This window comes from Taudactylus pleione, unplaced genomic scaffold, assembly GCF_031769625.1.
Source record: "Taudactylus pleione unplaced genomic scaffold, aTauple2 ptg000274l, whole genome shotgun sequence".
In the NCBI taxonomy this organism is placed as follows: domain Eukaryota; kingdom Metazoa; phylum Chordata; class Amphibia; order Anura; family Myobatrachidae; genus Taudactylus; species Taudactylus pleione.
Genome location: NW_028284676.1, coordinates 1,605,627 through 1,630,821, shown reverse-complemented (window position 1 = coordinate 1,630,821; position 25,195 = coordinate 1,605,627). Strand labels below are relative to the sequence as shown.

At 44.2% G+C, this 25,195-nt stretch overlaps 1 protein-coding gene across 1 annotated transcript in view; it reads left to right on the top strand.

The window, feature by feature from the left end:
• CLIC1 (CLIC family member 1) overlaps positions 1 to 24,917 on the top strand; it is a 44,852-nt gene extending 19,935 nt beyond the window's left edge. The window contains exons 2-6 of the mRNA XM_088481504.1: positions 14,012 to 14,121; positions 18,685 to 18,810; positions 20,480 to 20,586; positions 21,409 to 21,590; positions 23,808 to 24,917. Coding sequence (XP_088337630.1) covers positions 14,012 to 14,121; positions 18,685 to 18,810; positions 20,480 to 20,586; positions 21,409 to 21,590; positions 23,808 to 23,969 — 687 coding nt within the window. The 3' untranslated portion in view covers positions 23,970 to 24,917. The remainder of the gene's footprint in view (positions 1 to 14,011; positions 14,122 to 18,684; positions 18,811 to 20,479; positions 20,587 to 21,408; positions 21,591 to 23,807) is intronic.
• The last annotated feature ends 278 nt before the right edge of the window (positions 24,918 to 25,195 follow it).

Sequence of the window (25,195 nt, the reverse complement as noted above, 5' to 3'; positions counted from 1 at the left end):
ATGACCGGCTGGGCCTGCGCAGCAAGTCTAGATAAATACCATGTTGAATTTTTAAGACTATGGTGAATTTGTAGTCTTATTGTTAATGATAGGGTGTTTACATAAAAGCATTTCTATTCAATCCAACCTAAATAAGAAATGTAAGTTTATTGAGAAACAAAGGTATTTGGGGGGGGGCTGCAGCAATCCATCCTTGCAAAATAGTCTTCCTCCCTGCAGCACTAAGCACTAGCAAGAGTTTCTTACCTGTTTTGTAACTCTTGTATCTGGATCTATGATCCCTAGTATTGCCCATTCCGGAGTTAATCAGGTTCGCCTCAGGATATCGTCGGACAAGATGCCAGAAATATTGAGAAATTGGGCATGCCCATAAACAGTGGTAATTATCAGCTGCTTCTCTGTGGCATTTTGGGCAGGTGGTAGTTGCCAAAGTTCCCATACGAAAACGTCGGATCGGAGATAGATCGTGTTATGGTAAATATTTAGAAAGAGCTCTGTGTACATACTTGCCGTTAAAGTGTTCCTAGAGAACCAAAGTGTCTTGTCAAGTTGTTCCATACTCAAAGTAGGGAATTGTATTAGCCATCCCGCCATGCTCCCTGAAATCATAGTGTGATCTATAAGCTCCCTTTAAAAAAGTGTAGTGTATCGATATGGCTCTATGAGTAGGTACTTACCTGCTCAGTAGCTGATCCAAACTATTCTCCCAATCCTTATCTGAGAAATGACTCAACAAATGTGATACATAGAAACGTATTTGTAGAAAAGCCAAAGGGTGTGGGCTTACCACTGCGTATTTTGTTGAAATTTCGGAATATGAAAGGATACGTTTATCATCTTGGGAAACCAAAGATTCAATATAACCTATACCCGCCACCCTCTACAAAGTAAAAGGGTGAGTAGCCATGCCGTCCAAGAAATTAGGGTTTCCTGTCAAAGGTAGATATAGGGAATGGAATGCAGTTAATCCTGCTTTATGCCTTAGAATATGCCATATTTTCCTGGTTGTCCAAAGAAGTGGGTTTGAGCTTTGTGACTCAAGAATTTCCTGGTCATGTTGGTGGAGAAAACAAATGAAGTCTATATTACTTAAAAATTCTTGGTCCAATAGTGTATCAGTATAAATGGAAGTTTTATGGAGCCAGTCCCTTAAGTGTCTCAAGAGCGCCGCATGATTATACGTTTCAATATTTGAGAAATTGATACCGCTATTGCTCTTGGGTTGGCATAATTTTCTCAGGGTAATTCCGGGATCTGCCTCCTTTCCAAATAAATTTCCGAAATAGAGCATTAATCTGTTGTACATCTTTTTTGGTTAAGATCAATGGAAGAGATTGGAGTGGGTATAGCAAACGTGGTACGGCAACCATTTTTAATAAATTAGCCCTCCCCAAAAAAGAGAGTGGTAGCCTTTCCCATTCTTTAATATTTGTATGGCTTGGTTTATATTAAGACTGTATAAGTCTGCATGGCATCGAGGTAAGACTATTCCTAAATATGGAATATGGGACGTAGCCCATCGAAAAGAAAATCTGCTTGCCCAATGGGGACGTGTGTGTCTATTATGTAAGAACATTGCTGTTGACTTGTCCATGTTTATACTAAAGCCCGAGATGGATCCAAAGAGACCAATTTTGTCAAGAATTTGGGAAAGGGAATGCTCAGGGTCAGGAATATATAAAAGAATGTCATCAGCTAAAGCTGATATTTTAATTTCCTTACGGCCAATCTTGAAACCCTTGAAAGTTGCCCAATTTCGAAGTTTAATTACTGGTTTTAAAATGATCCCTTCTTCTAAGCTTGGTGTCATCTTGTTAAATCAAGAGAGGGACAAAGATTGTATTTCAAAAATGTACTTTTTCAATTTTCATGCATGCGTAAGCAGCACGCACCTCTGCTCAGTGTCACAGGCAATGATTTATAAAATACACTGCAGCAAACCACCACAGCACATTGGAAGACATTATAATAATAGGCGGGTAATATTAGAGATTTGCCGTTGAAACCAGTGCTTATTTGGTCGGATAGGAACTTATTTCTAGAGCTATGCAACAGACCCCAATAAGGCTCTCAGTTGGCTCTGGTGTATAGTATGTAGAATCCTAAACAGAATATGGTAAGAATAGTTCTAGTCCCGTTATGCTACCAATCTCGCTGCTCTGTCGCTTTTCATTTTGATTTTGGCCTGGAGTCTGGTGGCAGCCATGATGATCTGCTTGCAATGTGGACATTCAGGGGTCAGTGTTTGGGGACAAAGTGATAAGGTACCAGCCAATCTGCTCCCAACTGTAATTTTTCAAACACAGCCTGTGAGATGGCAGTTGGGAGCTGATTGGCTGGCACCTTATCACTTTTCACTCTGTCTCCTAACACTGGTTAGTAAATAGACCCCTCAGTGGTTTAGTAATGCCAGAAAATTAAGGCTAAGACCAGAAATTATAGAGTGGTGAGTGTGTCCAAAGCAAACAATTAGCTTCTGACAGTTATCTAGCACAGTCTTTGAAATGACAAAAGCTGATTGGTCGCTTTGAGCAACTACTGCATTTTATCTCTCTCCAAGGCTTGATACATCTCCCCCCATAACCCCATAACCCCATTTCCTACTCCTCGCCAGTATCTCTCAGGAGCTATACCGATTTTATGATCTTGACACCCTGCGTTTTAGTGACCCTAGGCTGCACGCTGGGAGCAACGGTATCCAGTGCACATAACATACCATAACCTAGCTGTGTTATATCCCAGGGCTACAAAATAAACCACTTTGCTTGACAACATAAATAAATGACTAAGGACGAAAGGACGTCAGTAAGATGCTGACTCATATTAAAAGTTGCAGGAGGGCATAGAATGCATTCGTCAGAAAGTGACAACACACAGTGGAGACATCCATTTTGTATGATGAACCATTAGCGTATTCATTTGCTAGGAACCTTTGACCTCCGTGAAGGAGGTCATGACTAATATTCATGACCTTCTATTCATGAGATGCTGGTGGATGGTGCAATTGCAGGTTTGCCCGCTCATGACTTTTCAATCAGCCCACAGTCGTCCTCCGCTGTGTGACAGGTCTGCTATAAACGGGGGCAGCAACGCTATTGCGTATTCAGTATGGTGAGCGAAGACGGGTCACATGGCTGTAGCGATTCTGTAGGTTTCGGGTGTACCTGAATTTTTTTTTTTTTTTACGTTGTACCTGGATTAGCAAGATTAATGGAAACACTTTCTATAACAGTTGTATTGTTTTTGGCACCCAAGTAGATGCCAGAAGTGGCCCTTTCATGCATTGCATAATAATGTGTGACTAGGAAAAAATGCTCATTGTAAATAAGACACGATATCTGTAATGAATAAACATTCCCATGTTATGACTAATCTCTGCCACATAAGAGTTGGAAGCCAGAACTTGCCATCCAGCGATAACTTAATAATAAAATTAAGTTTGTGTTCCTTCTACTACACTCATCGCACGTTGTGATAAAACCAGAGGTTGGTGCTAAAAAAATTCACATTTATGGGGAACTTGTGAAATTTCTCTGAGCAAACTTTATGTGATAGGAATTTATCTGTTGGACCCAATCTCTGGAGCTTTTGCAGAACTGCCCTGACGTGCCTCTTGCTGGGACTTGTGGTTCCACATCAGCGGTAGGCATTGTAGAACAATTTACAAAACTATGGCGTAATAATGCATTCAAGAGGAAACCATTCAAATGGAAGCTTCCAGTTTAATCATCTACTTTAGATATTGCTTTTTTTAACGTGCCACTAATACTAAGGGGCCTATTTATCACAATCTGCAATTTTAGTGCGGATGTAATAAAAGAAAATGTGCGCAAATTCGCAAAGTGAAGATAAATATCTTCACACGAATGTACTAAAATGCTCTTGCCAGGAGATGGGCTCCGATAAGAGCCCGCCCTGGCGAAGAGCTGGAAGTAGTATGATAGTGTATCGCTATTGCACCACTTCCTGGCTCGAATCCCCGATGCACATGCATGGCCGGGGGGGAGGTGACTAATTTTAAGAGTTAGCAGCTCGTAGGTTACTATAGGATAATGCCATCTGGAGATGTCGTTATCCTATCAAGTCCAAGCTTTGGAAAGCTAGGTAAATCTGACAGCTTTTACAGTCCTCATAGAAATCTATGGAGGCTGCGACTACTGTCGAATATGGAGGAGACACACAGTGGATTTTGGTAATATCTGCTGCAATCCCTCTGTAGTACATCTGGGGGATACAGCTGTTTTCAAGGACTATCCCGCAAATATTATATGATAAATAGGCCCCTAAAACTTAAGAGAACTGCTAGGAACATCAGTTCTAATAAGCTCCTGAAATGTCCGGAAGACCTCTGAGGCACTGGCAAATTCTTTCCTAATTTTCCGCCGTGTAATTTTGGGAGGTCTGCAGACTTAAATACAATGTCAAATATCTAAAGTTTTGTCTAAAGGTAAGTACATACGGTATGTTGAGTAGCCACTGATGCGACCGATGATCCAAGGGCCGATATATCGGGCGGTCCCTACACACTGGGCAATCCGAAGCCCGACCCTCCCACAGTGCTGCATGGGATTGTCAGTCGATTCGCCTGATTTTTTGAACATGCAAAAAGGTCAGGCGAAACGACGGACGACCCCACGGGATCGCGCAGTACATGATATCGTGCTTACACATGGAACGATATTGCTGATTTATCGTTCCAATCCGTCGGATTGTTGGCAATATCGTTCCGTGTGTAGGGGTCTTAAGGTATAGAAACTTTTACATATAGGAGTTAATTCAATTCTAAACAGCCTCGCACATCGTTTTTTCACGAGCGGTGAACATGGCTGAATTCACTCATTTTTGCTCGCACCTCTGACTGAAATAAGGTAATATATTCCAGTGGCAAATGCAGGATTTCTAGAGGAGGGTTTCCAAATGCTTGATTTTAGAGTGAGTGTGGCCAGTCCATGAAGAGGGCATAATTACCACTTATCCAGCTTTAATATGCGTCATACAAAGTGTATTGTGTGTCATAATGCCAGCATATGCAGGACCAGAGATCACAGTAAGCCATTAAAATTAGCAGTAGGGCCATCCTGTCTGAGCTGAATGTTTTTATTCTAGATGTGAACACCATTCCAGGGCATGGGAGCAAGTCCGGGAGTCTGGGGAAGCAGCAGAATAATACCTCTTTTCCACCAAAAACCCAGGTCCGACCTGGGTTTTTGGACATGGTCCCAACCCTGGTCAGACCCATCTACACTGCACCTTCGATCTGGGTTACTCCCAGGTCAGCCCTGTTCACACTGAACTCGGGTCTGCCCTGCTAAATCTGTGAGGTCATAAAAAGTGGGAGGTAAATGCCCCACAACCACCAATCAGCTCATTTTAGGCATACCCAGGTCAGATAACCCGGGTTGCACCGTTTACACTGCACCATTACCCGGGTCCATCCTGGGGCCAACCCTGGTAGCTACCTGGGTTGGATTGCTGAGTCACTTGACCCAGGTTATTTTTCAGGGAACCTTTCATACCCCTTTTACACCAGAGCAAAAACCTGGGGTTTTGCTGGGTCTATCCGGGTCGCAGCTCAGTGTAAAAGGGTCCCTGAAAAATAACCCAGGTCCAGTGACCCAGCAATCCTACCCAGGTAGCTACCAGGGTCGGACCAGGTTGGACCCAGGTAATGGTGCAGTGTAAACGATGCAACCCAGGTTATCCGACCTTGCTCATGCCTAAAATGAGCTGATTGGTGGTTGTGGAGCATTCACCTCCCACTTTTTATGACCTCATAGGTTTAGCAGGGCAGACCTGAGTTCAGTGTGAACAGGGCTGACCTGGGAGTAACCCAGATTGAAGGTGCAGTGTAAATGGGTCTGACCTGGGTCTGACCAGGGTTGGAACCATGTCCAAAAACCCAGGTCGGACCTGGGTTTTTGGTGGAAAAGAGGTATTACACTGAGCTGCGACCCGGGTAGACCCAGCAAAAACCCAGGTTTTTGCTCTGGTGTAAAAGGGGTATAACCTAGCACTGCCCTGGACATATATGTACATATTGGGCTCTGTAACAGTGCATCCCTAACAGTGCATGTTTTCCAAATCTCCTAATTACTGCACAGGTGTATTTATTACTGGCTGATACATGTTAAACGATCCACAGTTGGTTCTATTTATTTAATTTATGATACTGAGAAGAACATGCAGCGCTAGTAACATTCTATTATATTACTGTTTCTATTTTGGTCATGGTGTGGGCTGGGGAGGGGGGTTTCCAGGCAGACGGAAACCCCCCCTGCGTTTGCCTATGTATTCACCCACGATCATTTACCCGCAGGTCTTATAAATTGTATTGCATTTGCCAACAGTTTTCTAATTTTATTAGCCCCCTAATGTATCTGTAGACGTTGCAAGCTGAGGCATATTAAAGGGCCTATCAATTAGCAGATATTTCTGAAAGACAAAAGATTTATCTTTTGAAAATTCCTGGGGCTGCGGTGACAGATATCTGTCATGTACATGACCGATTTTATCAAACCACGAATGACTAACGATATTGCATGACATCATTCAAAAATTTTTTTTCTTTATGTTTCTATTAATTTTCATTAAAAAATCGTTCGTCATTTACCGCGACAGATATTTCTAATATCTGTCAGCGATAAACGATAATTGACCAACATGTTGGAGAGACAAAAGACCCAATTTGTCGGCCGCGGGAGTGCGCATTAGCAGATAAATTGAACGACTCGTTCATCGTTCAAATTTATCGGCTAACGGATAGGCCCCTTTACACCTAAGGGTGGGCCCGTATGCAGCGGGTCCCTTCCTCTAAGTACCGGGGCCCCCCTGTCCTGCATCAAGTGAAGCGGGTCCCTCCTCCGCGATGCCATCTTCCCAGTGATATGGGGGAAGATGGCACATGCGCACAGTGGCCCTGATTCAGAGCCGGACGCTCTGACTGAGCGCTCGCTCTGAATCAGTGCCGTCCTTATCTTTTTTAAGAGCTGCCTCCTGGCCGCTCGCATAGCTGTGGGTGACCACCCACAGCTATAGTGAGCGGCCAAAATGATGGTCAAGACCATCGGGCTTGCGACGAGACCCTTGTGGTAGGGTCTCGTTGCAGCAAGCCCTGGAGTGCTTTTGGCTCTATCAGAGCCAAAAAGCACTCCTACTGACATCACTAGTGATGTCAGTGGGGCCGGCCCCAGACGGTAGGCGTTCCCATGGGAAAGCCTCCGTCTGGGCAGTCACGCCCCCGGCACGCCCACCAAAGGGGGCGTGCTGTCAATCACCATCGACAGCTCGCCTCCTTTGGTGCGAGACCCATAACGACGGCTTGGCCGTCCTTATTCGGGTCTCGCGCATGCGCACGACAGACCCGCCTCCATCGCGCGCATGTGCACTTGGCCAACATCGACCCGCTTGCGAGTCTGAATTAGGCCCAGTATTTGTTCTACTGTACAGATGTGTCCTCATACATCTAGTGGTACATTTACTAAAGGTCAATTTTAATCGATCTAAAATTGATTAACATCGATGTTGAGTTTCTGATGCTAAATTACACCTAAATCAAAAAATGTCTGTTAGTAAATGTGTGATTAAGCCCCAGAAACTCAACATTGATTTTAAATCGACCTTTAATAAATATACTCCCTAGCCTCCATACGCCACGCAGCGTGACTTGCCTGATGTGTATGAGCCACCAGGTCCCATTCTACTAGCGTCGAGTGTTTTTTTTTTTTTGTCTTTATTATTATTATTATTATTATTATTATTATTATTATTATTATTATGTGTGCACCTGAGTCTGTCTGTACAGTATATGAACCACTACGGGACTTGAAATGAAAAAAGATGCGACTGCTACATTGTAGCACTTATACCGAATCAGAGACTCCGTTGCACACAGTGTTGCATATCAAATTAATCAGCACAGTCTGCTGGTGCATCCTATCCGCATCGCATTGCGGCTTAGATGCATTAAAAAAAATTAAGACGCCCGGCGCTAGCGAGTCTTGCGGGACCTGTCGCGCCGAGAGGGGCTTTTTAGCGCGACTGCAGCAAAAATGTATAAGGAGACATCTGTAGCTATAGTATACATTGTGGTATGGCTGTACAGGAGCATGTACCTAGAAATAGGTTATGTTGCCTAGACCTCTCGCATCCCTGACACATTTTGGACGAGGACAGAGTAACCGAACCCCTGGATGATATGCTCCTTCCTGGCTTGCCCGTAACTCTGCTCACTACTAGAACTTGCAGCCCAGATTTGCCCTTCCCTATGGGAGGAAGCCCAGTGAGTACGAGCACCACCCTATTCAGCATTTACTTAATGACCTAATCTCCTGGGTGTGGCGTGTGTGCTCTCACTTGCTCACAGCTATTTCTGTACAAGCATTTCTCTGCTATTAAACATTTTAATAAGACTCTCTTTCTTTTTTTTCCCATTTCTATGCCCTCAAGTCATAATACCACTGCCACATCCTATAAATGTATTATTATTCCCACTTATAAAAAGGGCTTAATCAGTCTGCTCAATAAAGTGCTTAAATGTTTTATTTATTTAACTTATGTGTTTGGTTTTTGTTTTGCTGTAAATGTCAGTTTTGCCATATTTCAATGACTGTTTAGAACCTCCTGTATGACTGGATCACATTACGAAGGGGCTCATTGATCAATGATCGCTTTTGCAATGCGATCAGGGCATGCCAGTAACGCCCCAAAAAGCGATCCTATCAGCCGGATGTATCGTCCAGGACATTGAGGGACACGGGCTCCGAAAGGCCGCCCATCCCTGCAATGTCTCAAGAGAGCTGCCGGCCAGTGCAGGAGGTGGTGCGCATGCGTAGTCCCGTGGACGGCACATCCGCCATAGCCGGGGAAGGTTCCGGCAGAACCTTCCGCCGGCTAATAGTGCGCGGTGTAGCCCATAGGTTACAGCGGCTAATGACATCTTTTAGATGGCGTTAGCTGCGGGGGCCCATATCTGGAATGCATCGCATTCTGGATATTGGTGAATTTGGCAGCATTGCATCCCCCATAGAAACCTATGGGGGAGGCGACTGCCAGCGGCAATGGAGAGATCACAGCAGGTACTGGAGATACAGTATCTGAGATACTTGCTGCGGTCCCTCCTTCATACATACGGGGGATACTTAGTATTTGAGCTAAACACCCGAAAACGGGTGTTTTGGAGGGTTTTACCTCAAATACACTTTGATAAATGGGCCCCTAAGTGAATGTTCTTTTACTTACAGCCAACTAGCCCTCCTTAGACTATGCATCCACTGCTGTGAATAGGCTGTGTCCTACACTCTGTGCTTAGACCTCCCTGTCCCAGCAGCTGTGGTGTTAAAAAGCTAATAATTCTCGAGGAAAGTTGAGGAATAATTAGACCACTAATAGCTTGCACAAGTATATGTACAAGTACCATGGGCCTGATTCAGAGCCGCTCGTTCGCTCCGAGCGATGTTCGCACAACTGCGCATGCGTATGGGTTGTAATACGCATGCGCGAACCAGTCATTGAGGTCGGAAATTGTGTGCTTGCAAAATAGCGAATGCCTGCTAATTTGAGTGAGGCGTTTGTGGGTGGTAACAGGGGAAGGTGCTTGAAAACGGGAAGTGGAGATCCGAACGCAGGCGTGCCAAAAGGTAAAAACGGGTGTTTTAAGGGTGTGCATAATTAACAAAGCAGCGTCATCGACCACGTCACTTGGTTGTTTCTTAGCCTGAACTGTTCGCATGATTGCGGTAGGAAAATCCAACCACAAGCACTGTGAGCAGTTCAGACGCCTTTCGATGTACTCGATTAATCAAATAAATAGCGGAGATGACGTAGGATGCGAGCGGCCAGGGGGCGTCTTTACAAAATAGCGAGCGCATATTTTGTTCACTCGCTCAGACATAGAGGCGTCAACAGACCGCAAAGAGCGAGCGCTCAATTTAAATAGCCGGCCCCTTTTTCTGAACGACCGTTCGCAAATAGCGTCCGGCTCTGAATCAGGCCCCATGTCCTGACAGAACGTCATGCACAGATGAGCTGTTTTCTCGTGAACGTTGGTTCAGTCCCGGAATGGCCGGCTGTCCCCATACACTAGTATCACAGATATCTCCTGCTTACCTTCTGTTTGCGGAATGGCCCACTGTCCCCATACACTAGTATCACAGATATCTCCTGCTTACCTTTCTCTCCCGGAATGGCCCGCTGTCCCCATACACTAGTATCACAGATATCTCCTGCTTACCTTTCTCTCCCGGAATGGCCCGCTGTCCCCATACACTAGTATCACAGATATCTCCTGCTTACCTTTCTCTCCCGGAATGGCCCGCTGTCCCCATACACTAGTATCACAGATATCTCCTGCTTACCTTCTGTTTGTGGAATGGCCCGCTGTCCCCATACACTAGTATCACAGATATCTCCTGCTTACCTTTCTCTCCCGGAATGGCCCTCTGTCCCCATACACTAGTATCACAGATATCTCCTGCTTACCTTTCTCTCCCGGAATGGCCGCTGTCCCCATACACTAGTATCACAGATATCTCCTGCTTACCTCTCTCTCCCGGAATGGCCCGCTGTCCCCATACACTAGTATGGGGACAGAATTCGTCAAGCTCCAAAAATACAATATTTTCAGAGCTTGACTGCGGGAGCATTCGCCATCGTCAGATGGCGAATGCCCTATGGGAAGGAGTCCCTATGGGAAGGAGTCCCTATGGGAAGGAGTTCCGGGTTTGCGAAGAGGCATCCTTTCAAATCCCTCCGTCCATCTCCAGATCCTTCTGCCGGACGCCGTGGCTTTGCATGCCTGTGTGAGTCAGAGTCGCCAGTGCTAAGTTTCACTGCTCCGGAAGGTGCAGTGAAAACATTCAGTGAGGGAGCTGATTTTCGGATCAGCTTTCTCCACGCTGGAGCAATGATGAATTGCTCCAGCGCTCGCAACGAGTTAGTATGTTAATTATCTGGGTCTGCTCGGATACCAGTCATTAACATAATGGACCCCTTAAAGCAGGGGTGGGGAACCTTTTTTCTGCCGGGGCCATTTTGATCTATATAATTTGTGGGCCTGGTGCAGTCCACGCCCCCTCTGTGTGATGTCACAAGGGGGCGGGGGCAGAATCGCCGGTGATTACAGCAATGCCCAGAGCATCCTGAGGATGCTTCGGGAAGCTGTAAGGGCAGCGGTGTGACGTCTGAAGCATCCTAAGGATGCTCCAGGTGGCCCTGCTGCATAGATTCTGGCTGCAGGGTGTCGTCATAGCCACTCTACTAGCCAGATGAGGCTAGCAGAAAAAAAGCTCAGAGGACCAGACAAAATGTTCCCCATCCCTGCCTTAGTGTTGTGCAATTTTTTTTTTTATTCTTGTGAATTAAATGTTGCAAGTGGCAGCGTCTTTCTGTACCCTGCACAGTGAAAAACTGGTTTTGGTTAGAAAACTAGGACGCCTTCAGATGTGTCCACATACAGCTTTGCTTATTACGCCAAATAGCTGTGCAACTTAGCCACGCCAAGCGTCCCGACAGATGCTTTTTTCTTTAAATGTGTGTCCTATCTGCGTCACGAATGCAAGAAAAGCACAATGCAGGGGTACCCTGACTACGCACACTGGCATATCAGGTATTTCTGTGCCCGGCAGTGTTACAATAAGAGAGACCCGCGTCACATATCCTTATGCTTAATCTGGGACTTTATACCGAATATTTTGTGACAAAAGTATGTCTGGTACTGTGAGCTACTTTGTATTGTACGAATAAGATTCAATATTCAGGAAAAAGTACGAATTGTTCCCCGTAGCGGAGTGTCAGAATCGCACCTTTAGCTCTATGCCAATAAGTTGGTTCAGTATAACATTTCATACCATAAGCCTAATAGATTGATATTCACAGCCCCATTGCCATTGTGTGATCGATGCAAATAAATCCTTTAGTGTCCCTAGCTGTACGTGATGGCACGTTTATCAGAAAGTAGAATAGGATAGTGTTTGTAGTTACAGGACGTTGTACGAGATGGCATCATCTCCTGCCCTCACCGCATGAAACAGTTCACGTATGTGCTGTATGGCAGAACCGTATATAATATCGCTACATAATCCTCCCACCCAACTCTGTCATCTTTATCCATCTCTGCTTTTCCTGTACTTGACCTTCCATTATTTTGCACTGCCTGATTGTCAGGGAGACTCCCTGAAATAGTAGTAATCTCCCTGTCACCCTGAAGAGGCTAGTAATCTCCCTCGTTTCATCCTTACCCCCATTATGAAGATGTTCTATATAAAAATAAACAGAGAGATTTACATTCAAATGGGATCATTAGTATAATTTCCCTGCATTGGTTATTAGGCACAATGATCCCTATGGTTACATGTATTTTCTAACAAGTATCAGAGTGTTTTCATCAACAAGTATACAGTATGTTACGAACTGCTTTGGGGCTCATTTACATTTGGATGTTAATCAATGATGACGCGTCTCTCAGTTGTAGCGGTACACGCCCACTTTACCACTGCGCTCATAGGTGCTGCTCTCACACTCTCCATGTAATGCTTTTTCAAAAGTGTGAACTAAACTGCTCTGCATGCTTAACGTTCTGCATTCTCTTCTGCTCTGCGTGCTTTATGGCCTGTGTTCTCTTCTGCTCTGCATGATTTATGTTCTGCATGATTTATGTTCTGCACGATTTACGTTCTGCATTCTCTTCTCTGTATTCTTTACGTTCTGCATGTTTTACGGCCTGCGCTCTCTCCTGATCTGCATGTTTTACGGCCTGCGCTCTCTCCTGCTCTGCATACTTTACGTTCTGCACTCTCTTCTGCATGCTTTATTGCCTGCGCTCTCTTCTGGTCTGCATACTTTATGGCCTGCGCTCTCTTCTGCTCTGCATACTTTACGCTCTGCATTCTCTTCTGCTCTGCATGCTTTACGCTCTGCATTCTCTTCTGCTCTGCATGTTTTACGTTCTGCGTTCTCTTCTGATCTGCATTCTCCTGCTCTGCATGCTTTACGTTCTGCGTTCTCTTCTGATCTGCATTCTCTCCTGCTCTGCATGCTTTATGGCCTGCGCTCTCTCCTGCTCTGCATACTTTACGTTCTGCGTTCTCTTCTGATCTGCATTCTCTCCTGCTCTGCATGCTTTATGGCCTGCGCTCTCTCCTGCTCTGCATACTTTACGTTCTGCGTTCTCTTCTGATCTGCATTCTCTCCTGCTCTGCATGCTTTATGGCCTGCGCTCTCTCCTGCTCTGCATACTTTACGTTCTGCGTTCTCTTCTGATCTGCATTCTCTCCTGCTCTGCATGCTTTATGGCCTGCGCTCTCTCCTGCTCTGCATACTTTACGTTCTGCGTTCTCTTCTGATCTGCATTCTCTCCTGCTCCGCATGCTTTATGTTAAAAATCGCCCTGGTTGCCCTGCTGTTAATACGGCACTGGGGCTGCTCGCTCGCCCCTATTGCTTTTGAATTCTGCGCTGTCTGCTCTGAACAAACACCTCTGTCCTGGTTTGGAGCCTCTCTTCTTCCTTCAACGCGCCGCGCTCTCTACCTCCAGTGTGTGGTGGGAGAGCCCAGAGGTTCCTTTGGTCCTAGCAAATTCCTAATCTGCCAAGTGTGGGAGACCTGGCTACAGCTCACCTACTTTCCAGGCTCATCCCTCCTCTGCAAACACCCACCACCTCCCTCACACTCATTCTCCAAATTTTTAACCTCGGCAACCAATTTTCAGTCCTCCTCTGCTCTCATTACTTCTTATTTGCTTTTTAAATGTCTTTTTGGCCCCATTCCACCCTCCCTCTCTCTGTGAGTCACTTTCACTCCTGGCCAGTCTCTTGGCCTCATTCTACTCTTGCACAACGCGCTCATTGTTAATGTGTAACTTAGATGCCCAGTAGTGTGTGTATCCAAGCCTGTCTCTGGGTCTGGCTGTAGGAAGCATTGCTGTTTTCCCTAGTAGTCTATGAATAAGTTTTTCACTGGTAAAGCTTATGATCCTATCTCCCCCAACCCTTCCCTCTCTCTCTCTCGTCCCTCTCAGGCTGGCAGCGATGGACAGGCGATAGGAAACTGCCCTTTCTCACAGCGGCTTTTCATGGTCCTCTGGCTGAAAGGAGTTACGTTCAACGTCACCACAGTGGATATGAAAAAGTGAGGCACCCTGGATTATAATAAATGAAGTAAAAACACTGATCTGTGTGTAAAATGTCTGCTTGTTAGTAAGAAACCTGACCCTGCAAACTTATGCTTCATTTTCTAATACTGTTTAAATGTTGGTAAAATATTGTGGAATGCAGGAACTCTAAAATGATGGAGTGCTAAATATTAGCAAGGGCTGGCAATTCTTATTATCCTTTTATATGTGTGTCACCTCAAGTGGTCCACAGCGCCTTACAGAGTACATAAACTAACAGTATGGACAAGACAACAAAGTAACGAACAGTACAAACATTGCAGAACATGGACAAGGTGTATAAACATTGCTGTAGCAGCAGTCGTAATATCCAAATGAGTAGTGGGGTGGCCAAACCCAAAGGTTAGGTGCCGTTGTTGAGAATGGGAAGGAGAGGAAAGGAAAAGCACATGAGGGAAGAGGGCCCTGCTCGTGACAGCTTGCAGTCTAAAGGTGAGTGTTAGACAGACAGGGATGACACAGAGGGGAGTGACAGTTAGGATGGAGCAGAGGGTTAGGATAAGAGCTGGAAGGCTTTGATAAAGAATTGGGTCTTGAACCCATTTGAAGCTTTATAGAGAGTTGGAGAGGTAGTAGAGGGAGAGAGTTTCATTGGTAGGGAGCAGCACGGGAAGTAATCCTGGTCTAAATTAGTACAAAAACATTTTCTGAGGTCCCCAACTTACTGTGCTGGGTTTATTGTACAGCAGTTTGCATTGCTCCTCAGAGTATTTCTCCTCACTTTTTACAATCTAACATGCAAACCGTATTGAATTGGTTTAAGCTAGAGATTTCAAACACCAGCACTATGCAAAGCAAAACATGGCGTGCTTTACTCTAAATGATATTAATGTTTTGAATTTCCTGTTTGAACACGCCAATAAGCGGCAGCTTTTAGTAAATTCACCCTGAATTCCTTCCTCCTGTTGTGGCAACTGTCTTTTTTTTTTTTGTGTGTTATATATAATTAAACCACATGAAATGTAACGGCCAAGGAAGCCACAATCAGACTGTATTGTGGGTGTTTTATATCCGAGCTGACAGCCCTGGGGTGAGTCACCTCTCTGAGCTCTAGGGCGTATGGAAAGGAGGATGCATGCCATAGGGCACAGTCATTCACAAGCTGGCATCCCAGGCGTTCTTTACACACCCAGCCCCCAGTAGGCAGTGAGGAGGTGGCAGTAAAGTGTTATCTCTGTCCAATTACTGTACAATACTCCTCCTGACACATCCTGTGTTATAGGAACTCTAAATATAACACAAGGTGTGTGCGTTTAGAGGGCTATGGTTTACAGTCACATCTGTACTTTATTTAAAGATTTTAGAGGCTCATAAAAACTATAGGTAATTTAAAAGTTACGTTCATGGTGGAATTTTTTAATACCACATGGAACATTTAATGACTGTTACTACTCTGCAGTATATAACAATGTATCAAGTTTTGGAGAGAGAAAGTGGAGAAGTTTCCCAAAGCAGCCAATGAGCATCATCTACAGCAGGGGTTCCCAAGGCACATTAATGGGAGGTATCCACTTTGCGATTTAAACAAGCGATTGCACGATAACTATGTCGTTATCGTGCAATCGCTTTTAAATCGCGCATGGATTGGGCATGTTTTGGACGGAAGCGACCTGCGATGCGCGTGCCCGCGGGTCACTTCCGACATCGCCCGTACATGCAGGTCAACCTGACGATCTCGTCAGGTTCAGCATGTGCGGGGATGAGGGATGTGCCGAGACTGAACGAGTGAACGTTCAGTCTAGGCACATCACTAGCTATACAAACAATAGCACGATTGCAATGTCGCAATCGTGCTCTCGTTTGTATATCGCTAAGTAGATACCCACCATAACAGCCCAGGTTTTAAGGATAGCCATAGTTGAGCACAGGTGACTTAATTAGTACCTCAGTTTTTTTTTATTTAACCATCTGTGCTTAAGCATGGATATCGCTAAAACCAGTTAGTGTGCCTTGAGGACAGAGGTTGGGAATCACTGATCTACAGTAACTGTCATTTACCTAGCACATTCTTTCAAATGACATTTGGAAGCTGATTGGTTGTTATAGGCCACATACTCCACTTTATCTCTCTCAAAGGGCTCTATTTATTAACATTATTTTTACTAAAATAAAGTGAAGAAGGGTGTTTTGTGTTTTCACACCCTTTTCACATTATTTTAGTATCACCTATAGTTATTACAGGGCAATTGGAGTAGAATTCGTAAATTCTACTCCAACCCCCAGTATCACTTATTTTTCGTAAGCAGATCGCATTTCCCATAATTGTAATGGGAAATGTGATCCGACCACAGTTACTAAAAATGAATTGTAAAAAAATACCTGGGAAAACCCTGTGATAATAACGCCACCTGGAGGTGGCGTTATCCAGGGTCTCCCCCGGTTACCGGACTCCTACTCTGCTCTAAAAGGCAGAGCAGAGCCCGGAGCCAGCCCCAGTTATCAGCTGTCAAAAAAATTAACTTACCTGACTCCAGGGACCGGTGGTTCGGGGCCGGTGATGACTCCCCACCGGTCAGCTGGTCTCCCATGCTGCACTGCGGCCCGGTCATCCATTGATCGGGTCCCAGTGCAGTATGGGATATCAGCTGACCAGAAGCATGGAAGACCTCACTGGAGCAGCGATGGCTGCAGGTAAGTGCTATTAAGGGAGGAGGGGTCGCGCGGGGGATCCGTAATCGCAGGGGGCGGGGCTTAGTGTCAGGGGGGTTAGCAGCGGTGGCCGGTCTGCGCATGCGAGGGGCACTGGTCACGGATTTTTTTTGTGTGAAAATATTGTGACTAGTGTGTGGAAGGGATTCACAGGGACAGAGCTATCTCGCAAGCCCTGTCCCTGCAAGGGATTTGCAGTAAATCTCTGTGATATTGCCTGAATTCGCAATGCGAATTCAGTCGATAATATCACACTACAATCTGCATTACAAATGCGGATTGTAGTAAATAGAGCTAAGGCTTGATAAATCTCTCCTTAATAGTGTAAAGCAGAGGTTCCCAAATGTGATCCTCAAGGCTCCCCAACAGTTCAGGTTTTAGCGATATCCATGGTTGAGCACAGGTGACTTAATTAGTACCTCAGTCAATTAGATTTAACCACCTGTGCTCAACCGTGAATATCTCTAAAACCTGAAATGTTGGAGACCTTGAGGACCACGTTTTGGGAACCCCTGGTGTAAAGCATTGGCTTCCAAGCTCTGCCCTCACGGCACCCCCAGACCAGGTTTTAAGGATATCCATGCTTGAGCACAGGTGGCTTAATTAGTGCCTCAGCCAATTTGGTTTAACCATCTGTGCTGAAGCATGGATAGCCTTATATCGCCGTACTCACTGTGCAATATATCGGTATATGTCTAATGTAATGTTACAGCATCATCCCTTATGTGCAGAACAGCCAATGGAAATAGGCGACCACTCAATTCATTGTACAATGAATCGGGTGGTTTTCAGTGAACATGCTATATGATGATCGTTCCGATACATCGCTGACAATATATTTGTATAGCGTGTACCCAGTTTTAGGCGCCTTGAGGACAGAATTTGGGAACCACTGATGTAAAGTGTATGTATGTGTGTGCGTGTATATGTGTGTGTTTGTGTGTGTATATATATATATATATATATATATATATATATATATATATATATAATATATGTGTGTGTGTGTTGGGACTATTGTCTTATACATATTTGAATTATAGAAGATATCTTCATTGTCTGACCATTGTTCAGCCTGTAAAATAGTCCTTAGGTACAGACTAGTCACGCTGGTACAGAATCGTATTGTTAGATCTTCTTGATTCTTTAATATTTGTTTCTTTTCAGGTGCATTAGACTAGAATTCAAGCAACTTGTTTTATTTTATGTGTAACTAGGGATAGGCATTGGAAGTCCGACATCCAACCTCAGATCAAGTGATGTGATAAGTACTACTCATCACATTAAAACCATTCGATGGCATAACTATGGATGGTTACTATGTGAGCAGAAGCAGTCGGAGCTTTGCGCACATGACCTGAGCTGCGGACACGACTGTTCACAACTGCATTCGTGCCGTCATCTATCGGATGGGCATCGGAAAGTAGCATCCGATGGCTGGCAACCATTGAATACCTGGAATTCAATGGAAAAAGTACTTACATCAGATCGGGAACATCAATGGTTGCTAACAATTTGCTTCCGATGTCCATCCCTTTGTTTAATACCAGCTTGTTAAGGATGTCTACAAATATGAAGTAGGCGGGTATAGCAGAGCCTCTATCCAATCAAGAGCCTGGAAAGTCAGTTTACTCATGGGTGACGGCCTTGGTACATATGCACCAATGTACTAAAACATATAGATGTATTGTGGTGCGTGATGCACGCAGACACACACACACACAAACCTCAGGAGACACCTAGACCACTCAATAGCTTATACTCCATAGCAGTATAGCAGTGTGCGTATTTGTGAATGTTCAAGTCATGCCGGCTGGTAAATAAGTTCATGTTAGATTTTATTTATATAAATATATTTCTTTGTCCCACAGGAAGCCAGAATCACTCAAGCACCTCGCCCCTGGATCACAGCCGCCCTTCCTACTGTTCCGAGGAGATCTGCGGACAGATACTAATAAGATAGAGGAATTTCTGGAGGAGACCCTGTGCCCACCCAAGTACGCACTTAGAAACTAGGGAAAGAGTAATTTCACTGAAATGGATAGACCGTGCTGCGAACCATACACATGTAACTAATTACACACCGTGGAGGTGACATTCATGAGAATACAATCTATAAAATCACCAGTAACCAGTTATGCCTCCTGAGGCACAAAGTACCTCAAATACGGTGAGATGATAGGCTATTTATTGGTTCAGACCACAGAACGGCTGCCTCCACAGTCGTGTGTCTGTGACAGATCCAGCATGGTTTCTTGGACACAGGTGTAGTGACAGAATTGTGTGTGTGTGGTTGCTAGGCCCATAACTAAGCGTGAGCAAGAGGGGTAGCAACACATGGCACAAGTCTGAAGGAGGGTGCAGAGTTTTAGGTTAATTTGGTTACCATTGAGGGTGTCCCATTCCTTCTTGTCCCAGGAGCCAACATTTTCTAGTTACGGTTCAGTTTAAGATTATATATTTTTCATGGGTTGGTTATGACATCCCGACACTCTGGATGCCGGCTGTTAATACGGCATCCCGATGGCTAGAATGCCGACAGAGGAACTGTAAGTACTGTTCCCCTGCCCTATTTACCACCTAACCCTCCTTTCCAGCACCCTAATACTAACCCTCCCTACCCCGCAACCCTAACCCTCACGGTGGGTGCCTAACCCCAACCTACCTCTGTCTGGAGCCTAACCCTAAACTCACCCCTTACACAGCCTACACTAACTCCCCCTGGGATGCCTAAACCTAACCCTTCCCAAATCCCCCTACTCAGCCCCGCTATACTTACGATCGGGATGCCGGCTGTCAGGATACCGGCGTCGGCATATCCACTACTGTCAGGATTCCAGTGCTGGTCTTCTGGCCAGCAGTGTCGATTCTGGCGCTGAGATTTCGAGAGCCGGCATTCCTGGGTGTAGGCATAGTAACTACCTCCCATTTTTCATGTGTCCCATTCTCTTTAGATTACTTAAAAGAGCTTTATAAATGTCTATATTGCTGACCACCAGTTTCTTATATGTGAGTGGGCTGCATCCCCCATATTAAATCATGCACATTGCCATAGACCATTCTATACAAGGGACGGTTGGGGAACAGGATAGTACTTTGGTGACTACCATATTTATTTAACATGCAGGTTCTGACTAGGGGTGGACAGCGAATGATGGCTGGGTTCCCGACATTGACACTTTCGGTGTGATGGTAACCAAAAATTTGATGGGGAAAAAAAAGATTGCGATAGATCGCACATGCGTCAAAAATGTTCGCGCATGCGCAATAGTGATCTACTGCCATTATCGATGTTAAACAGCTGGATTTTCAACATCAGATGGCAATCTCTTCCACACCAGTCAATGGCGATTGCCATCAGAAAGCCGTAATCGAATAGTGAGAACACTACCATAAAAAAAAAAAACATTGATGGTGTTAAAACATTGAACATTGATGTCCTTCTCTGACAGAGCAGATGTTCTATAGCACATAATCACTAATGATAACATTCCTTAGGTCTGTCTACTATTTAGTATTACACCCATGTTCTATTGGAATTATGCTATAAACACATATCAAAACGTCATTGGGATCTGGGGGTAAAAGAGGGATAATAATAACACTGGCATATAGTACACTGCTGCTTTTTATCATATTAGTATTAATTGAACCTGCATCCCTCAGATTCCCAAAGTTGGCAGCTAAGAACCCAGAATCTAACACCGCTGGGCTGGATGTCTTCGCCAAGTTCTCTGCCTACATCAAGAACTCCAACCCAGCACTCAACCAAAGTGAGTACGAGAGAGGTCCTTTATCTTCTCTATGTAGGGCCACTGCACCTTAATTACCTTGGATGGAAAAAGCTTCTAATAGATTCCTAATTACACATGTGCAAGCTACCATAGATAAAAAAAAAAAACTTCCGATACAGTTATAACCCGGATAGTTGCTTCTCTATGTACAGCTAACTTCCAGGGTCCCCATAATCCCATTGTAGGGCACTGCAGCCAGCCATCTAAGTGGAAATAATGAACGATAAAAGAGCAATACAATTTATTCAACTACGTGGCAAATCCAGATAGATCCCCAAGTATACTGTAATAGCCTACGGGTAACGAGCCACAGCGAGATTTCGGCGATGAAGCCGCTCAATTTACAGCGGCAATCTTTTACTAAAAAAGGGAAAAAAGGTGATTGGCTTAGGCTTTACTAAAAATTGCTGCTTTTGTGTCTGGCAGCTAAATTGCTGATATTACCCCCGCTGCCAGCAACACACAGACTATTACATTTGGGCCATAATGTAAAATGACCAAGAGTTGGAACCATACATATACATTTATATTTGTGAATATTATGGGTCACTCTTGTACAAAGCAGCAGCTTAGAATGTAGATTCAGGTGGCCCTTGTGTGGGCAGACATTTTGTGGCCCGTACCTCTGGCATAAGTCAGTAGGCTTTATTGTTATGGGTGTACGGTCCACAATATGGCTGCCCGCATGGTGTATAGGTGAGGTGTATGCTATGAAATCTGTCCTCCTTCCTGTCACGATTCCACCCCTTCTTCCTATGCTCGTCGCTCTTTCTTTATCCCTATCTTCTCCTCCCATCCCAGCTCTGGAGAAAGGCCTGGTGAAGGCCCTGCGCATCCTGGACAATTACCTGAACACTTGTCTTCCGGATGAAATAGACGAGAACAGCGCAGAGGACGAGGCCGTGTCACAGAGGAAGTTCCTGGACGGAGATGAGCTGACACTAGCCGACTGCAACTTACTCCCTAAACTACACATTGTACAGGTACAGGTCTATGTTCTCCAACCCCAAAAGATTGGGGGCAAATGTACATGGGAAACTAAGTAAGGGTGACCCTTCTAATTACACTGCACAACAATGAAAATGTTTCCGATGTGAAAATAGTTACTTCTAATTGATTTCAGCATGCAAAGAATGAATATGACATTTAAAACTCTCAGTTAGCTCTGAGTTCCGAGATAGAGCCCATTTATGACGATGTAGGGGTATTCCTAGTGACGTGGGCAGAATGGAGAGAATCTTACCAGCAATCTGCGTTCCGCGCAGAGGGGGCGGGGCCTAATGACCCAATTAAATGAATCAGTTATTTGTCCCCTCCCCTATTCAAATATATGCGATTCACGGGATTACCCACACAAGATAACTGTGGTGCACTGAGTGACAAGCATAGTGAGCGATTCCACCAAGACATTTCAGCAATGGCACAAAGATATCAGGCGAGGTGATCACTACTGTTGGACAGTGACAAGAGATGCCCCAGAAGAGGAGTACAAGCGACAAGCAAAGAGAAAGCACCCCCATGAATAGGCCACTATATTAGATGGTACTTTCCTATGCTGTATGTTTGTTTCGTATGCTGTATGTTTGTTTCCTATGCTGTATGTTTGTTTCCTATGCTGTATGTTTGTTTCCTATGCTGTATGTTTGTTTCGTATGCTGTATGTTTGTTTCGTATGCTGTATGTTTGTTTCCTATGCTGTATGTTTGTTTCATTTTGTGTTTTTGTTTATGATTGACTGAATTAAAACAACTGTTATTTATATTCTATCAAGAAAATATCAGATTATTTTAAAATAGCTTTTCACTATGACTATATTACTAATGTACATACAGTATAGTGCAAGTAGTGTAGCTCAAAAAATAGAGCTAGTAAAAACATTCTGAAATCATTTTAGTTTTTCTTGAAAACAAATTAGTAATGTATGATTATTTTTAGAAAGGAAACAAATTAAAAGTATTTGTTGTACAGTGTTATGGGACTAAATAAAACATTTAAAAAGGAACATAAACTATTCCAGTGTTCCCCTCTATATGAGCACTAGGCCTATTACCTGAGTTTTTTCATGCTTCCCTGGTATGGTCTGTATGAGCCGTGTTTACTGATTGGTCATTGGAGTTTAACCAGCATTGCATATAGGGAACGTTGGGGGAGAGAGAAAGTACCAACCAATCAACTTTAAGCTGTCCTTTTACAGGTTGCGCTAGAAAAATGACAGTCTGTTTGGTTGCTATGATCGACTGCTCCACTTTATCTGTCTCCAAGATTTGATAAATCTCCGCCATTATACGCCATCTTCATGTCAACATGGAGCAAGTGCTTTCAGAGTGAATTCTGGGTGCCTGAGCACGGAACGTTCTGTCCTGTGGTCATTGTGAACTCTCCTAGGCTTAACCACAGTCTTCTCCATCCAGCCGGCAACGACACCATATCTTCTTCATTCGAGCCTGCTGTTCAGTGTGCTCTTGTAATATAACCAGTCTGGGACACTGGTGCTCAGTGGTTAGGTGCTCTGCCTTAATAGGTGCATTACACCACTCCTGACGCAACTTTCATCAAGTTCAACAATGTTTATTTGTAGTACTAAATGACCGTGTTCAGCAGCAGTGAGCCCACCCCAGACTTAATGTACTCCAAGGCATCACTATGAATAAGGCTTTAATGGGTTGATTAGTAGTCATTTTATTTTGCAATACCTTTTGTCTTTTCTCCTCATATGGTTGCGTACAAAAAAGTCCAGGGCGAGACCGGGCCACAAGGAGACCGAGTTGCAGGGCAACTGGCAGTGTTTCCATGCCATTACAATTGCAGCTCACCCCATTTGCTTCAAAATTTAAATTGACCCCCTAAAGTTGCATCAGTTCTAGAATCTGTAGGAAAATTCTCAGGCGTAAATTGTGAGAAAAATATCTGGGAACTTTTATGGAAGTTGGTAGACAGTAAAAAAGATAATGTACCCTTTAGAACACAAGTATACCTTTTTGCTTTCCTTTTCTAAATTGTACTTAAAAAAAAATAAAAAAAAAATCAATATCCGAAACTGGTTACTATTTTTTTTTTTACATATCTTTTTCTCCCGTGCACCATTTGTGTGTTTTTTTGTTTTTTTTGTTTCTGCTTTATTTATTTATATATTTTGATTTATTTTACAGTTGTGCCTCTTACCGGCCCCTGAATTCTCACTTCTCTCCCCCTCTTTTTAGGTGGTTTGCGAACATTACCGGGGGTTTAAGATCCCAGAGGAGTTCTTGGGAATACAGCGCTACCTGAAATACGCCAACCAACGTGAAGAGTTTTTTAACACATGTCCGGCCAGAGATGAAATTGAACGTGCATATAGCGAGGTGGCCAAGCACCTCAAGTAAGCGCTGGCTCCTTCCCAATCGAAAGAGGAGCACCTCATATTTAAATTCCGTAAACGAAAGAAAATAACATTCCTAGCTTTTGTAACTTCAAGAAGGATAGCGCATCGATTGGCCTGTCCGGCTGCCCGTCATTTAATCTGAGTCGTTTCTCCCTCACCCATTTCCTTCATTCATGGCACTGTCATAGTATCACAGGATGTTACTAGTACCTGGACTCCACCACTAGATGGCATTCACTTTAATTGCTCTCATAGGCCGTGACTGCTGTACTTGCAAATCGTCACTTGTTCATATGGGGTAATCCATTTCAATTGTGCTTCAAAGGCTTTCATTTCTCCATGAAGGAATTACTTCGTCAAATTTGTATGGCTGACACTTTTTCTACTTGTTACATTGAATTTTGTTTTTATTTTGTTTAGTTCTTTGCAACCATCCATATGGGGCAGATGTACTGAGCCGTGGAGAGAGAGAAAGTACCAACCAATCAGCTCCTAACTCATGTTACAGGCTGTGTTTGAAAAGTGACAGAAGCTGATTGGTTGGTACTTTATCTCTCTCCAAGGCTTGGTACATCTGCCCCAGAGGTAATACATTCCAAGCTGCTTTTCACACATGCAGGTGATCAGCTATACATTATAGTTGGGGATACGCAATGCTGCCTTGCCACATTAACCAGGTCTTGTCTCCTGAATACATTTTAGCAGATGGGATTCTGGAATTGCCTTTTAGATGGTCCTATTCCCGGGTAGGGTTGGTGCATGTATGTCAGATTTTTTTTTTTGTCTTTTAGATTCGTACAATCACTCTTTTCCCTTTTGACGTGTTTCATTCTGAAAGCAAATGTATGTTTCTAAACCTAAACGTTAGATCTATGGAGTTATGCGCTGTTATCTGACGCACCTTCAATGTCACAAGTGCCTTTAAAAAGTTGCAGGAGGGTGCATACAAACCAGTAATCACCAGTCAACTAGTAACCACAATACAAGCTTCAGAGATGGATTCGGTGGATTGATATTAATCCACCGAATCCATCTCTGAAGCTTGTATTGTGGTTAATCCACCGAATCCATCTCTGAAGCTTGTATTGTGGTTACTAGTTGACCGTTGACTACTGGTTTGTATGCATCCTCCTGCAACTTTTACAAAATCTGTCTGTCTGTCTACCCTGACTGTCTCTCTTCAAGCTTTGTCTACTGCCATCTATGCTTGTATCCAATACAGTGTAT